The sequence below is a fragment of the Perna viridis genome, chromosome 12, assembly GCF_037379345.1.
Source record: "Perna viridis isolate PV_CMFRI_1.1 ecotype Kerala chromosome 12, ASM3737934v1, whole genome shotgun sequence".
Taxonomy (NCBI): Eukaryota; Metazoa; Mollusca; class Bivalvia; order Mytilida; family Mytilidae; genus Perna; species Perna viridis.
This window is the reverse complement of record NC_142456.1, coordinates 15,357,469-15,374,203: the sequence shown is the minus strand read 5'-3', so window position 1 is coordinate 15,374,203 and position 16,735 is coordinate 15,357,469. Positions and strand designations below refer to the sequence as shown.

At 31.7% G+C, this 16,735-nt stretch overlaps 1 protein-coding gene across 4 annotated transcripts in view; it reads right to left on the bottom strand.

Annotated features, from left to right (window-relative positions):
• Nucleotides 1-204: 204 nt before the first annotated feature.
• LOC148601421 (dynamin-like GTPase OPA1, mitochondrial) overlaps nt 205-16,735 on the bottom strand; it is a 45,673-nt gene continuing 29,142 nt past the window's right edge. For all 4 annotated transcript variants that reach the window (XM_088554363.1, XM_088554364.1, XM_088554365.1 and 1 more), the window contains 11 exons: nt 15,965-16,041; nt 15,085-15,177; nt 11,991-12,063; nt 11,007-11,162; nt 8,766-8,874; nt 8,200-8,333; nt 7,407-7,493; nt 6,129-6,248; nt 5,706-5,799; nt 4,536-4,646; nt 205-3,570 (listed from right to left, as the gene is read on the bottom strand). In XM_088554363.1, the coding sequence (XP_088410489.1) occupies nt 3,506-3,570; nt 4,536-4,646; nt 5,706-5,799; nt 6,129-6,248; nt 7,407-7,493; nt 8,200-8,333; nt 8,766-8,874; nt 11,007-11,162; nt 11,991-12,063; nt 15,085-15,177; nt 15,965-16,041 (1,119 nt within the window). In that variant the 3' untranslated portion in view covers nt 205-3,505. The remainder of the gene's footprint in view (nt 3,571-4,535; nt 4,647-5,705; nt 5,800-6,128; nt 6,249-7,406; nt 7,494-8,199; nt 8,334-8,765; nt 8,875-11,006; nt 11,163-11,990; nt 12,064-15,084; nt 15,178-15,964; nt 16,042-16,735) is intronic.

Genomic DNA, 16,735 nt, shown 5'->3' with positions numbered 1-16,735 from the left:
AATCGCAATATTAACACTGCAGGTACACCTGGTACACGCTCCAACTTGGTTGCACATTTACTTTTTGTTGAATTTCCCTTTAATCTGGGTGGTTCTTAATGCATCACCCTGTTCCATCAATTGTAATAGACAGACCTACATATGGATAGACAAATGAATCTCAAGACCACTGAGTAATAAGTACGGGTAAAAAAAAGATAAAAATACTTAGTTTTTTTTTATTTTCATATGCACATGAAAGACAAAATGCACCACATACACCACATTATACAATGAAGACACTTAGAAGCCTCATTCAGTTAATTCACTATTTCACCTGACATATTTTTATAATCATAGGCCTTATAAATTAATTATTACATCATTACAAACCATGCTTTTTACGAGTTAACATATTTAAACAACGAATCTGCAGGATGTGTTAACGAGTGAGTCATGGTATGGTTCATGTTTTATAACATAATGCTCAGCCAGTGGTTGTAGGCATGCCTTTTTAGAGCTCCGACCTTTATTGTCTAATAACTGCACATTCACTATTTCACATGAACTAGAGGCTCTAAAGTGTCTGAATCGCTAAACTGGCTTGATAAGCCACATTCTGATTTTTGTTAAAGCAGCCATGTTTTTTTCCCTAAAATTTCTTATACTGATACCTAAGGAACTATCATATCAACTTTAGTTGAATTCTGGACAAAAGTTTCTGAGGAAAAATATGTTTGAAAGTAAGTTTGTTAAAGGGCAATAACTCCAACATGGATGAATATATTTGTACAAAAATTTAACAATATGCTATTAACTTCTGTCAAACACAGATGTTCAATTTTTAGTTTTGGCAGCCATGTTTTTAGACGAATCAAAAATCCCCATATCAGATCTAAGCAAAATACCCTTAGAAACATTCATTGCAAGTTTGGTTCTACTTACTCTTGTAGTTACAGAGGAAAAGCGATTTAAAGAATTGTTAACAACAACAGAGGCAAAGTTATGGCAATAGCTCACATGATCATTTGGGCCAGATAAGCTACAAATTGAATCACGGAAGATACAAGTTGAAGATAAATTAAACGTGCACAGAAGTACCTCAGACTTTTTAAAATTATCTAAATTTATAATCCTGTTGAAGGCAATGTTTACGGCACTTCCATGTACCTCTACGAAAAAAAACCCGATATTGATTTTTGTATTTGCAGTTTGTTCATACAAGGAAATCAAGAGGGAGTTATTCTTTGTACATGTTGTAATGAGCAGAATTAAACTTTGGAACATTTAAATCCTAATATTTTAATTTGATGAGAATCCTGCCATTTGATTGGTTTGTTGACAAAAATCAACATTGTTTCAATTATATAAACTAACTTGCTATTTAGGCCCCGCCCATCTTATACGGAAGTACTTTTTGTTTGTCAACATCCAAAACAACGTTTTTAGTCACATTGTAACGTTGAAACGTTTTTGTGACAATAAATTATTAACTAACTTTATGTCTGCCGGGTTTATGTCAAATTCCTGCTTTAATAACTGTGTCTTCAGTTTTGGAAAATAACTGAACATTTCCCAGTGATGAAATGACAGCGTCTTGCCACAGATTTTGAAATGGCCGCCAATTTGTTTACTAGAATTACTACATGGCAGGAAAATTAAAGATGCTGTTTACTCAGTGTTAATAAAAGTGATGGATGTATTTTTTTTTTTATTTTTAATTGAAATATAATGAATGTATTCAATTTCTGATTAACTTATATGCTATAACCTAATTTGGGTCCGTTTACACGGATTATTCAGCGTAAATGGACCTAAATTAGGTTATAGCATATAAACTAATCAGGAATTGAATACATTCATTAAATATTAAACCATGACCTACTTCATTAGAAAATGGACGATTAAAGTTATGTGACGTCAAAGTTATGATATACCATCAACTCTTCGTGTCAGACTATAGTTTTTTAAATTGCAGTTTTAAAATGGCTATTTGATTACACGATCAAAGAAAATCCATTTTTATGTTACAATAAAGATTACTTCAGGGAATGGAGTTGGTCTCCCTTGATTGGATGACTTTTACCTGATGTAATGCCTTAGATAGTTAGCTGCACAATAAACAGGGATATTTTAAGTAGCACTCCACATAAGAATCATGTAAAATGTGATTCATGGTTGGAAAGCCTACATATTTTCATTTTTGATATTTTGTTTAAAATGTCACAGTAAACAGAAATTAACATGTAGTTTTTCCTATAACCCATGCTTTTGGGAGAAAAAATTTGCATAGAATGTATTGTAAAATTCAAAATTCAGGGAGATAACTCTGTAAATACACTAAAATACAATAGAAACTTTTGGATTTTCCATGCGGACTATTTCCTATAAAAGCAGACAGATTGGAATGAATAATTATACATTTCATCATATATACCAAAAAAAAACAAAACATCTTAATGACAAAAATAAAAATGTGTAGCCTTTTTGTGGTGTATGACATTTTATAGAATTTGCATGATTATTACAAAGACTGCTACTTAATTGCACAATGCACAGGGAGACTTTAACTTTTTATCATTTCATATGTATTTTAATCTTAGTTCGATAAAAAAATTCAATCTCTTTGACAAATGTCCATTTAACTATCTTAGGAAGTTCATCTAGTGATTGTCATTTAATCAAGTTTATTGCAAACACATAAATAATTTTCTCAAGATATTTTTTTCTAAATTTACCGGCATTATAGTTGCATGTTTCTAAAGATCATATCATGAATAGTTTAATAAAATTGCATAACCAGCATTATATTTTGTGGATTGTCGAAAAATCATAAACTATTCGTAAGTGCACTATCAAAAGATGTAAATGAAAAAATGAAATGAAATTAAAAAGAAAGTAAAACAAAAAGAATAGCACTTTCAAAATACACTAATTGCATAAAACTTAATTTGTTTTATGATGAAAAAGGGATTCTTTTAGATGACTACAAATAAATGATAATCTTACAAATTACACAATTCCAGAATCATACACAGGTACATTTGTATATAACAAAACCCATTTATTTATATAAGAATTCTTTAAAAAGCAGTTCTAAATATTTTGAGTGGCTTCAATAGTTTTTGTGAAGTTATATTAGTGACAGATTCAGATGTAGGTAGAAGAGACGTTCACCAACACACCCTTAAATTCAGAAAAAAATGTACACATAAAACGCTTGATTTCGCACATATTGTAATTGTAAAGAAAGTCTACTTTCGACAACACCCCTATGCCACCCCTCCCCCCCACCAAAAAAAAAATAAAAGGTCTTTTTTCATAAAGTAATGATTTTCTCCAAAATATAACCCTTTAAAGTTTGGATGGTTGCTCTATATGACAATTAATTATATTTTTATCCCCCGATCTGATATTTCAAATCTATCCTGTATACAAAGAAGTAATTTACGTAAATGATGTTTCAAATAAGTCAGTTCAAACACCGATCACAGACACTTTATATAGTTTTTCGTAGTTCTCTTTACTATTTCTCCTTGTTCAAAGCTTGAACAAATTCTTCTAGTTTATCTTGTATCTGTCTAACTGTCTCTGAAAAAGAATTAAAAAATCAATGTTTTAACAGTAAAGAAACCTTTCTAATCCAGACCCCTTATGGCCTAAAAATATTGATTGGATAAGGCAGGTGTTGATACTATACAGATTCTAAATGTACTAAAACTGGCATGAAAGGAATTATATTGTTGTCTGCTTTAGACAAGTTTCTGGTGATTTAAGGTGAAGATATGTTTCAATATATTCAAAAAAACAAGTGTGTTTCATTGAAGTCTTTCACTGCAAACCAATTATTGTAATTTCAGTGTTTCATTTTGTCATTTTAAACAAAGTGTAATTAACATATATGCATCTTTGGAATATTTGGTCATGAACAGTGCAGTTGAACCCTTGCAATCTCCTTAGACTTAGAAGTATATAATACAAATAGTGTAATGTGAATGTAAGTTTATACATATAGTGTGATGTGAGTGAAAGTAGCAACATATAGTATAATGTGAGTGTTAGTTAATACATGTAGTGTAATGTGAGTGTATGTTAATACAATACATATTATGTGTTGTGAGTGAAAGTTAATACATACAGTGTAATGTGAGTGTAAGTTTTTTTTCATGGTATCATGCCTACTCATTACAAGGCATTAACTAAGCATGATTACACTTAAAACAGTACTTTTGCAGTTACTTTGCTCCCTGATTTAAGATATCTGCACATAGACCTATTTCTATCACCAGTCCCCTTATTATAATGCAAAGAAACAATTTGTAAATATGTGAATAAGAGAATATAAATGTGCTAGGCACCCCAATTTGAACAAGAAGTGACATTCTGTCCCATCTATATAAAGCCACATACCACACTTGAAAACAATCCATCCATTGAAAGCCGCCTTAATTGTGAAGAAATTGGGACAAACAGACTGACAAATAAGGTGAATCAAATATACCATCAACTTGTTGAGTAGAGGTATAAAAATGAAGGTGATTTAAATTGAGACTTACTTAATTCTTCTGCTAATTCCACTCTTTTTCCTGTCAATAACTTCCGTAACGTGTCTCTGTTGTCACCAAAATCTTCCAAAACCTCCTTTATAATTCTTTCTAATCTCCTAGCTGTAACAAAATGTACAAAAATGTTTTTAAAGGGTCTGTGATTTTGTTACATTACTGTAGACGACACAATTGTTAAACATAACCAAACCTGTCGTAGCAACCTTCTGCATATAAAAAGCTAGGATTAAAATATCCCTTTGTAGTGTATTTTATATTAAGTGCACCTGTATATTAAGACCACCTGTCTTATGTGACCATAGTTTTGGTCTCCCTTGAAAGGATCCTTAAGGCAGATTTCACTGTACACTAATCTCAATTTGAACCCTTTATAGATAATATGTGTTGAGCATACAACCAATTGCACTAAATAATGGTTTATAAATACATAGTTTCAATTTGTGTGATGGCTATTTTTAAACACTTTATAATGTATTTTAAGAATGTAATGTCAGGACATTTCTTCATGTTAAAACACAATTCATAACTTTTGTGGGCTTTGAATATCATTAGAACATCTAGCATTTCAAGAATGCAGTTTACAAATGAGTCAATTCTGTAAAACCATCTCCCATTCAAAAACTAAACTCATGTACTAATTCACAAATCAAATTCACAAATTGAATGTGACATTCCTAATTCAAAAAACCTAATTTTTGTCATAACAACCCTCTCACATAATAAACAAAATAAACTAGATATAATTATTACCCACAGGATAACAGATGTTTCCCAGCTCCCCACTGCCTGGGAGCATTTAAAATTTTAATTTAACTATTTTTGTATTTTTGTCCAGTGGCCATCTTGGAAAGGCGACCGTTATGAAAATTTTATAATAGTCATTCAAAAGCCCATATAGTGACCTTTTTTTGCAACCAACTATGATCTGTCTACATTTTCTGACAATTTTTTTAAATGTTTGAGTGGCAGCCATGTTTGAAGTTTTAAAATCATTGGCCTCATCAACATATGGTAGTTTATTTTTTTGCCAAGTAGTTTAAATTCATTCAGCTGTTTCTCAAGAGATCTGTGGACAAAATGGAGGTTAGACAAAAGAAGAATAATACAAAAAGAGAGTAAAAACAATATGTTGGAGGACATAATGAAGAAATTGACACTAACCTTCAGTATTAATAACCTGTTGTCGTAAAGCATTGCTAGATACCTGTAACATTCTGTGTAGTCTCCAAAATAGCACAACGTCACTACAGTCAAGCTATCAAAAATATAATATAATGATTAAGTGGGGTCAGTTCAACTTAGAACAGACCAATAAGGGCATAAATAATTCATCTAGTTTCAGAATAGTACAATGTCACTATCAGCAAAAATTACATGCAGCTATATTACTTTGCCACAAAATAGTTCTAATCCAACATATCTGGCCACAAAGTAATTCACTCAAGTTGATAGTGGATGGAACCAATTTTAAGACAGGCAAAATGTGTAAGAATATCACAAAGATCTGAATATACATATGTCAGAACAGACAGATTTTATCCTAAACATACAATAAAAATACACTAGTGTTTACAATGCACTTACCTCATTAACTGAGAAGCCTTCTTTATAATGATAAAAACCTTTTCCTTTACATGCCTGGGCCTGAACTAAAGATTTCTTTAAGAAATGGTGTCTGTATATATGGTGCCATGTTTCTCTAATCTGTAATAAAAAGCAAAAAAAAAATAAATAAAAGTGAAAAAAAATCACTTATATCTAAATGTAATTCAGAGATCATCTAAGAAACAAAGTGAATGTATGGGTATAAAAAGAGATAAAAGAAGACAAAAGTATTTTGTAATTTTAAAGACTATGGAAAGCACATTCTGGCTTTAATTTGGCAACTTCACCATCATTCTCATTTGTCTATGTTATACAAGTAAGAGAGTGTCCATGGAAGACCCAAGCAGTAATCGGCACATGCCACATTTAAAAGTGAATAGTTTGTAGAGAGAACTGAAGTCATTTAACCGAGCAAAATTCAAAACATTAGCAAACACGGTTTCAGAGGAGTTGATCATTGAAAATTGACCAATCAGAAACCTTAAAAGTCTTTGGCAGCCCCTTTAAAGTTGTCCCTTTTATAAGTTTGGTCAGCATTGGCTAAGTAAAAGCAGAGTTATAAGCCAGAATGTGTTTCTCTATAGGGTTTAAATGGCAACTTTGAGTGGCCACAAAAAACCACCCACTGAGCCACCTGAGCCAAACAAAATGTGGATTGTTTGTAGTGAAAATTGAGGTCAAATTTCAAAACATTAGCACCTGCAGTTTCAGAGAAGAATATCTTAGAAAATTGGCCAATCAGAAGTTTAAATTGACTCTGGTGGCCACTTTGGTTGTTAAAATGGAACCAAAAGAAGATTTTCAGTAGAAATTTCTGCATTCATCACTTCTATAATGTTTAGTAAAAATTGGTCAAGGGTTTTCATATTGTGAACAATGGATGACAGACGATAGATGCAATGTGATGGCTCACTGTGACCTCTGAAAAACTTGAATTTATTTTGTAACTTGCTGACAAGGTAAATATGACATTAATTACATATAAAACACTAGAAACTTTAAAAATAAATATAAATAATTCTTTGATCAGTTCTTTATTTATTTGATCAACTGGGAACTTTGAAATTATAAGTCCTCCACTTCTGATACAGGAAAATCCCTGTCTTCTCTGAAATCATTACAAAATAAAATGGAGGGACAAAATTTCCTGTGCTGCTCATATCATTGGATCTGCCTGGTTTTTAGAAGGATGGTCACATAAAATGATATGGTAGTGTATAAACATTAGTTTATTTTTTGTGCGTAATTAAAACTTACAAATTCCTGGTCCACTTCAACACCTTGTGATTGGAGATTTTTCTTGACAGTTGTCAGTTCATCAGGTGCAAGTGATGACCTGTGGTTCTAAAAATTAAGAGAATAATACAGGTACATTAAATGAGAGGAGTATTCAGTCCTCAATCTCACACAAACTTTTCATAGCCATTGATACCTTGAAATTTCCTACTGACCTCAAAATCAAAACTTGCCGTTTCTGTTCCTCAAGCTGTCATCTTAACAATTTACATTCAAATCCATGAATGAAGACTAAAGTTATATAAAAAACAAGACCCATAAAATGTTTGGAGCTGTGTCACCTTAATAAACATTTTTTTCTGTATTTTTCAGCACATAAATATCTTCATAGCATGCATTAACACTCAGAACTATATTGATGGTTATAAATTACCTTTTTGAATTTTTGATAGCATATATTACTGTAAAAGTGGCTAAGAGGTGAGAATCATATTAAATATTTGTCAATTTTGTCCACTTAAGGCATGCTCGTCTTCAGTATGTATATAAACATTGAACAAAATTTGAATTATATAACTTTGTTGGTGACACATATAAAAACCATCAATACACAGCTAATTTTGCTACCGGAATTCAACATAAAATGACAGGATTTTTAATACAACAAATGAATAAATCTCTTTTGACTTTGTCCTACATTTATAATAGTTTTTCACCTATTTACATACATGTACATGCATATGAAAATTTTACAGTACCCAAACAATGTTATATACCATCAGTGTTTAAAGTTCTAGCTAGCTGTATGACTTACAGGTTCTATCAAAAGAATCTTTTCTAGTTCAGCTTTAGCTTTGCCTCTTTGTTTATGTTGTTCTGTTTGGTATTTCCAGCTGAACCATTGTTCAGTAAACCCTGGCCCTATCAGTTCATTTATCTTGTTCTCATCTGTAAATAAACAAAATTTGAAAAATTAAAACAAAAAAAAAAAAAGCAAATTGAAACATCAAAAACTCAGATAATGTAACTTATGTGTAACTTATTTTATTTATTAAAATAATTTCATATGATTAACATCGATCAATCTGTAGTACATAATTCAAATAATTCCCAACTAAATAAGGCTTTGATGATGGGACAATCCTTATTTTGACTTTAATCAATTAGAAATTAAATCATAAAGATTTTTTGCCCAAGTTGTGTTCAAATAACCAACTTTGGGACAGCAAACACTTGTTCATAAAATGCTTCGCATAAAATGTATTCTGCCACAAAGTTGTCAACAAATAAAAACAATTTTTAAATATACTAATTTGGTGTAGTTTATCTTTTAAGATTTTACTAACTTTGGTGTAGTTTATCTATTAAGGTTTTACTAACTTTGCTGTAGTTTTTCTTTTAAGGTTTCCTCCATGAATTTAACTCCTTTATCCCACTGATCTCTCCCAGGAACTGTTTTGTCATCCAAAGTTGTTTTCTGCATCAAACTCTGTAAAATTATGACAATATTTCAATAATTGATTTTACAAACCGTCTTTGGAAGTCTTTAAGGTAATGAGAGCAGTAGGTCGTGGCTTCATTGCCTGTGGTATCATACCAATACTTTTAAAATCACTTGTCTTTGTTTCTTCACAAATCATTAAAATACAAGTGTTAAAGTGACAACTGGCTATCTTTGGATAATGTATTGGAGTGGGGTGACACACCCTTCTGTGAGCAGTTATATCCGTGAGCTAGCACAGTATAATGCCCCATCATCAAGTACATTCTTTCCAAATCAGCTAATCACATTTCAGCTTTTTTGACTGTGGAGGCATTATTGAAAGCCAGTTGACTCTAAAAAGGTTATGTGAACAGGAAGTAAAAGTGTTATTAGATCCTACACTCATTGATTGTACAGAACAATTAGGTGTATGTCTTTGTAAGAATCAGGCAAAATGGAAAAATCAGAAACATGAATGTCAAAAACCTACTGATCTAACAATAAACTTTCACTCAGGATGTCAAAACCCCACCGATATGACAATAAAATATCACTCAATGATGATTTTTCCATTTGAAAAGACCATTATTTGATCTAATCATCACTTGATTTGCTCAGAAATTTTTCCATATAATGTTAGAAAAAAAATGTTTTTGACAGAGTTTTCTGCACTTCAAAATGTTCAATTTTAGTGCATTTCAATGAAATAGTAACACAGTTTACCAGAATGATTTGGAAAATCTTGTCTTTTTTTCCTTGATTCTGAGTGTGCAAATAGTCAAATTAAACTTTCAAGATGATGAGTATTTCCATACCATGTTTCAGCCACTGCCTGATTCTTACAGAGACTGACACTCAGTAAGTACAATGAAACCTGTCCAATCTTTTTGGACTTAAAAGTAGGTTTGGTTTAGACAGGTATTCACATTTTAATTAATTCAACAAGATTTAAAAAGTTCTGGTTTTACAGTTTTTCAGATTATCATGGTTTAATTCAGACAAGTTTCACTGTACAATTTGAACTTGATTGGGTCTGTTTAAAAGAATGTCAGATATCAAAGACCACTCCTCTTGGCAGTTTATGGCAGACTGCAATTCTATGCATAAAAGCATGTTTCTGTACAAGAAACTTTATTGTTGTTTTAACAGCAGGATATTTCTTTTCTTCATACACTTATTATGAAAAAAAAAATATTTCCCTTCCATAAATCTTAAAACACAAATGGTTTTCTACTGTAAAGCCACAGCAGGCCAATATAAGTTATTGAATGCCTCTTCATCATTGGTCCAAAGCTTTATCACACCCTTTCTCGGTTATTTACGAAAATTTTAAAAAATTTTCAAACATGTTTCCTAATAAATAACCACAGTTGGCCCATAAAAACGCATCTCTTGAATTTAAAGCATGCCTCTATGTTATTGATTATAGGCTTTATCACATCCTTTTATGGACATTTCAGGAAAATGTTTACAAAAAAACGGACACAATGAAGGCATCCCTTGTTCATGCTTTCATTTTGTTTTGGAGTATATGATAAACAGATTATTACATAATATTTATCACATAATATGCTTTATCAGCCCTTTTCATGTTATCATTCATTAAGCCTGACTGGCTGATAAAGCATGATTATGATGGAAAAATGTTATGAAATAGTCAATATTTATTATATATTTAGTAGCAAACACATCAGCTTTGAATATCAGATTAAATCTAATATGTTTGACCCATATTTAACATTGTGACATGATGACTGATATCACACCCAGTATAGTATGGGTTAACCATTACCGCACCCTACTCAAAATTCTCTTTAACTTTGCTATGTATTATTCACAATTTATAACAGACCCTCACTCTGATGTGATCAATAAACAGGCTAGCTGAGACATTTTCTGCCTCAAATTCTAAACTGCTGTCATTATATTTATTTTTTTTTTTATAGTATATAGACTTTATCAGACAATTTTACAAGCCAACAAAATAACAGAAATAAGCCATATTGGAAGTACATGTAAATACAGGGTAACAAACATATTGAAATGGTAAAATCCACACTTGAAAAAGTAGTAGTAGTTTATAAAGTGGATCAAATTCATGACAGCTATAGATGATAATTAGGTAACAAAACACTCACTAAACTCTTTTCTGCCTTTGATTCCCAGTGGTGTTTTTTCTTGCCCTCTGCTATTACAGCCAATTTAAACTGATCAAATATTTCATCATGATCCTGTTTCTTCTTGTCTTTCTCAACGATCTTTTGAAATTCTTCATGGAGAGCATCCCATCCTACCTATTTGTAAAGACATGTTACTTTTTGATGTACAATGTATACATACTGATTCTAGAAGATGTTTTTAAAAAAAAAAACAAAAAAAAACAATACACTGCATGATTTCTTTTTCTTAATTCTGATTTGTCAATATGCTCTTGAAGTTACCTAAATGGCATTCCAGCTAAGAATCATGCAAAAAGTGATACATGGGTGAAAAGCCTACATATTTTTATTTTTGATATTTTGTTTAAAATGCTTCCGTAAACAGAAATTAACATTTGGTTTTTTGTATAACCTGTGCTCATAGGAGATAAAAATTGTATAGAATGAACTGTAAAATTCAAAATTAAGGGAGATAACTCTGTAAATGACCCTCAAATACAATAGAATCTATTAGATTTTTAACGTTGATTATCTCTTAAGAGCAGGCAGATTTGAATGAATAATACCACATTTCATAGTATAGACCCATAAAACAACTTAATTACAAAAATAAAAATATGTAGCCTTTTTTTGGGGGGTGTATCACATTTTTCAGATTTTGCATGGTTCTTACAAAGACAGCTACTTAAGATATTGATAGGTCAAATTTAGTTGAAATGCACTATGGAAAAATGGCGGGGAAATTTTCCCGAACTTTTTTGCTTATATTAGCAGTTAAAAAATATCTACGTCACCAATGATTCAGGATAAATTTAAATAGCTTTTCAGTTGTTTTCTAGATGTATTTGAATATGTTAGAGGCAAAAAAGACCAAATTGAGAAAAAATGATGTGCCACTCATTGCCTGATTCTTATACAGAAAGGTACTTAAATATTTTTGAATATTACTGCACACAGTTTTACCTCAACACATTTCTTTGGTAGAGTACCATTTGCCCATTGGTCTAATCTGATATCAACTGTGGTCTTAAAAGCTCTGTGAAAAAGACAAAATAAAAAAAATAAAAAACCTTGGTGTATACCCCACATACCAACAATTGAACACTTTAGAAAAGTTCAGTCCTTGTACCCAAAGAAGTGATCCCCCTTGACTGATTTCTGTGAGAATCAATATTCTGCATGTTTTCATTGCAACTAACCATTTACCAAAGTTTAAAGGAAATGGGGGGAAGAAGGCACTATCAAAGCAGCAAACATAAATCATTAATGTTTTTATTAAGTCCCCCTCCCAAAAAAAACATTGTTCCCATTAACTGATTTGTGTTACTGCTAGCCATTCAACAAAGTTTGAAAGAAATCTGTCCAAAAAAGATGGAGGTGCTCTCTATGCAACAAGCATAAATCATTAATTTTCAACTACATGTAGTCCTCCCTAAAAAAATTCCCATTTACTGATTTCTGTGAACCTCCCATCCAAGTTCCTAATTCTACTAACAATTCATCAAAAGATCAGTAAAAAATAGAGGTGCTATCCAGGTGATAACATGTTATGAGAGGCACATGGATGCACAGACAAAGGGACACATAACAAGTTCAATGCACTTGTCAAATCTGGGTGTTCTTCAGTTATATTTTAGTTATTCACTCTTTCCAGTTAATTTTACTATTTACAGGGATATAGTGTCAAAGATGCCCTACATACATGTATGTAGACCCTCTGTCAGAACACTAATGCCTCAAAATCTTTTTGTTTGAAGTGATGGAGTAATCAAGGGAATCAAGGTTATAGTGGAAATCAAAAGAATGCAATCCAGGGACAAAGACCAGACATGGAAAACAGACATACACAACAAAGAACATAAAGTAACTTAAATCATACATACAAAGTAACAAAAGCAAATGAGCAACTCAGACTCCACTAAAAACTGGGAGCATGGACCAGGTGCACTGGCAAAAGTGATGTATGCAGTAAGAATGTGAACTTTGAACTTCTAATGGAGATGCACATCATGTGTTATAGAAAGTCTGGCATATTCCTGTTGGTCAAGTCATCAGCAATACATGTATGCATTATCAAAAATATTAAATGTAATTTGAGTCGAAAGAGCTCTGTCCCTAATAGGTTAAACCTAAAATAATAATTTGGAGTATGCATTGCCTATAAGTGAGAACAGCATTTCTATTTTACCAGTTTTAGGTGCCATTGTAAATGACAAATAAATGTAGGCACATGCATGTGCAGTTTAAGTTAGTTCAGCAGAGAACTAGAACTATTCATATTTATCTGAAATAAAATTATCATTAAAATATAAATTACAAAATATATATGCATGTTTTGAACAACTAATTCCAATCCTCTTTTGCTATTTAAATTAGATTTTTAGAAGTTCTAAAAATCAGTTATAGCTTTAAAATAATTATTGTGGACTTTATTATTATTTCACATTCTCTCTGCTACATGTCACTTCCAGACGATGAATTTTTGTTCTCATAATCCTACACAGGCTAACATGCACACATATGTTGCCATAAAGCTCTCTGTCAGAACATATAACTTCTGGACGATGAATTTTTGTTCCCATAATTCTGCATCTGGTAACTTGCACATGCAGAGTCTTGGAAATGACTGCTGGCCTGACAGCCATGGCTGGTAGAAATGCTGGTGGGCTTGCAAAATTTGGCTAAAATGCCAATGATTACAACATAAATTCATTAAGCTCAGGTTTGTTGTGCCATATTGATAAGACAAAGACTGCATGCATGCTGGTGTAGAGCTCTCCACTCCGCCTAAACTATCTTCACAAAAGCTTCAAGACTCCTATACATCCCATTTCTACAATATATAAGCTGACCACACTAGACCAGCTTAATTCCACAAAATAGTCCTTATTAGGACCTTTTAGAGCTTACTTACCTGTAAACATTTTAAAAAATAATCACTATGAACTTTATCACGATTTCTATGCAAGTTTATATTTTCTAAAATTGAAGCAAAAATGTTCTCTCGATTCATCATAATGCTATAATAAGTAATTCAAAGGTTGGCAAAAATATTTTTTTGAGAAAAAATATGGTTTATATGTGTTATGCTCAATGGAAGTATTGCTAACTAAACTTAATAAGGACTTTTAATTCAAAAGGGGAAGTAATTTATATCATTTTCAAAGGGACGTAATTCATATCATTTTCAAAGGGAAATAATTCAAAACTGATGCAGAACTTCAAAAGTACAAATGTTTAACACATAAATCACTTGAAAAATTTATAGAAAGATCATATCATAGCAGATTCAGCATTTAATAACAATTTATTTTCACAAGTTAGTTAATCACCACTAAAGTTAAGGGAATCAGGGAACCAGGACTGGAACGCAGTATAATCAATGGAAAATAGACACACAACAACAAACATAAAACAATAAAAAAAAAAAAAAAACAAAACAAAAGTAAAAGAGCAACATGGACCAGGTAGGATAAGCATACACTGATTTTCTAGAAACACACACAAAGTTGTCCATGAAATATCACATCAGGAGAAAACGAAAACAGGAAAAGAAAACTAAAAAAAAAACATGGTTAGCAAATCAGTTCTCATGGTACTAATGGATACACCATAATGATCCACAAGCTTCTAATGACGACCATAAAACTTCTAAGGTGATGTGTTCCAGAATCCTAATAATTATACTGATAGCACATTCCTTCCATCAATATTACTTGAGGGCTATTCCAGAAAAAAAGTCTGGGGGCAGAAGTCAGCTGATTTATTAATGTGGGTGGTGGAAGGTAAAATTTGAATTTTTCTTACAGGACTAATGTATTGCATCTTAATTTTAATGTGTTGGTGGTATCCCATATATTATGGGCATTCTGACCCCAGGACACACTTTTGTACGAAATAACCCTGACCTGTTCATGTTACTTTCTGACAATCTATTTTTTTTGCCGTATTTTATGAAAATTATCCCCTTTGCAACATCCCTTGCTGAATTTGGCTATACCTCCTCCACCCTTTCAGGCTACAGCTGTGACATTATGCTTCATATGGCATAACTTACCCTGAATTTTGAGATTGAGCTGCTGGTAAATATATGCTCTCAAATATATAGCCAGATATCTTCTCCCAAATTTTTTTGTAGAAGGCATTTTCCCTGAAATGACATAGCAACAATTCAATTACAGCAGAAACAAGTTTAATCTTTAACAATATCAAACAAGAAAACATGGCAATGTAGGACAGAGAAAGGTGTAGGGTCATTTCGGCTATAATTATGCCCCAAAAAATATCAACTTTGTTACAAGTAATAACTTATAAAAAATATAAAACATGGTACAAATATTAGGAAACTAAATGTTTTGTAGCATTAGTTCATTGTAATGATATCACAATGGTGTCACAATTATATGTCATTTAACAAAAACGGCCAACAATTGTAATTTTTTTTTCCTTGATATATTGAAATTAAAAAAAAACCGTCCATAGACAAAAGAGATCATCATATTTTCATAGATACGAAACTATGCAAAAATGAATGAAATAGCACATTAATTGCTTAAAAAATAACCATCAGGAACCTACCGAGCAGGTTGCACGCCAAGCGACTTCCGAGTTTCAGCACCTTCAATGCTTTGATTAACATAGTCAGAGGCATTTTCTTACCAGACTATTTTACAAAATATAGCATTATTTTGTCAAAACACAAAAAGTTCTTTGAAAAAATTTAACTGAATAGTGACATTATAAGAAAAAATGACATTTAAAATGTATTTTGACTTTCACACATCCTAGATCCAAAAATTTCAAACCCTGCAAGTCACAAAAAATACCTGTAAGATAATTCATCTGCAAAGTTATTTGAAGTCACTTAAACATGTACCTGTCATTTTGAAGTGTGGTGAGCCCTAATGCACAGAGCAACTTTTAACTTGCTAACTTACCATTCCTCGGCAGTAATTTCACTCAGGTTAATTATTTCATCAAGAATCTCTCCTTTGGCTTTCTCAAATAATTCAGTCTGTAAAAAAATGTGAAGTAAACTACTCTGTAAAAAGCAAACTTTGACTACAAAAGAAAGATATATTTGATACAGTCAGCTAATTTATGAAAAATCAGTATTGTCAATTACAATAATTCTTATCTTTGCACCAAAGTTCACTCCCAGATTTTGTTAGGGTTTATGTATTTGTTTTTTCTTTTTTGTGTGCTCTGTTTTTAGTTCTTATGTATATTTTTTTCCTGTGATGTCTTTCTGGTATTCCAGTATTGTCATGTCCAAAGATTTTGCACATATGCACAATGTTAATCAAGTTTCGAAATGACATGATTTCATCCATTAAAAAATGCCTTCTTAGCAACCTAAGTATGAGGAAATATGGAAAGACATCAGAGCAAAATACAAATAGTGAGACTATATATCACACCACCTTACTCACAAGCTAAGATTCAACTAATTTTCTTTTCTAGACGCTTTGAGTCACATACATTGCAATGGTAAAAATGATATAGTTTGGACAATAAAATGATCTTGTTGCCTTAAGTCCTTCATACATGTACATGGCACAACTTGTCCATTTCTCTTCAACTTGGATTAATATAGATTTTTTAATATTCTCTTCTAGACCCAAAATTCAAGCAAAAATGATATACGTAGTTGGGGACATACAATGTTCTCACTGCCTAATGTCTTTCATACATGTACATAAAATACT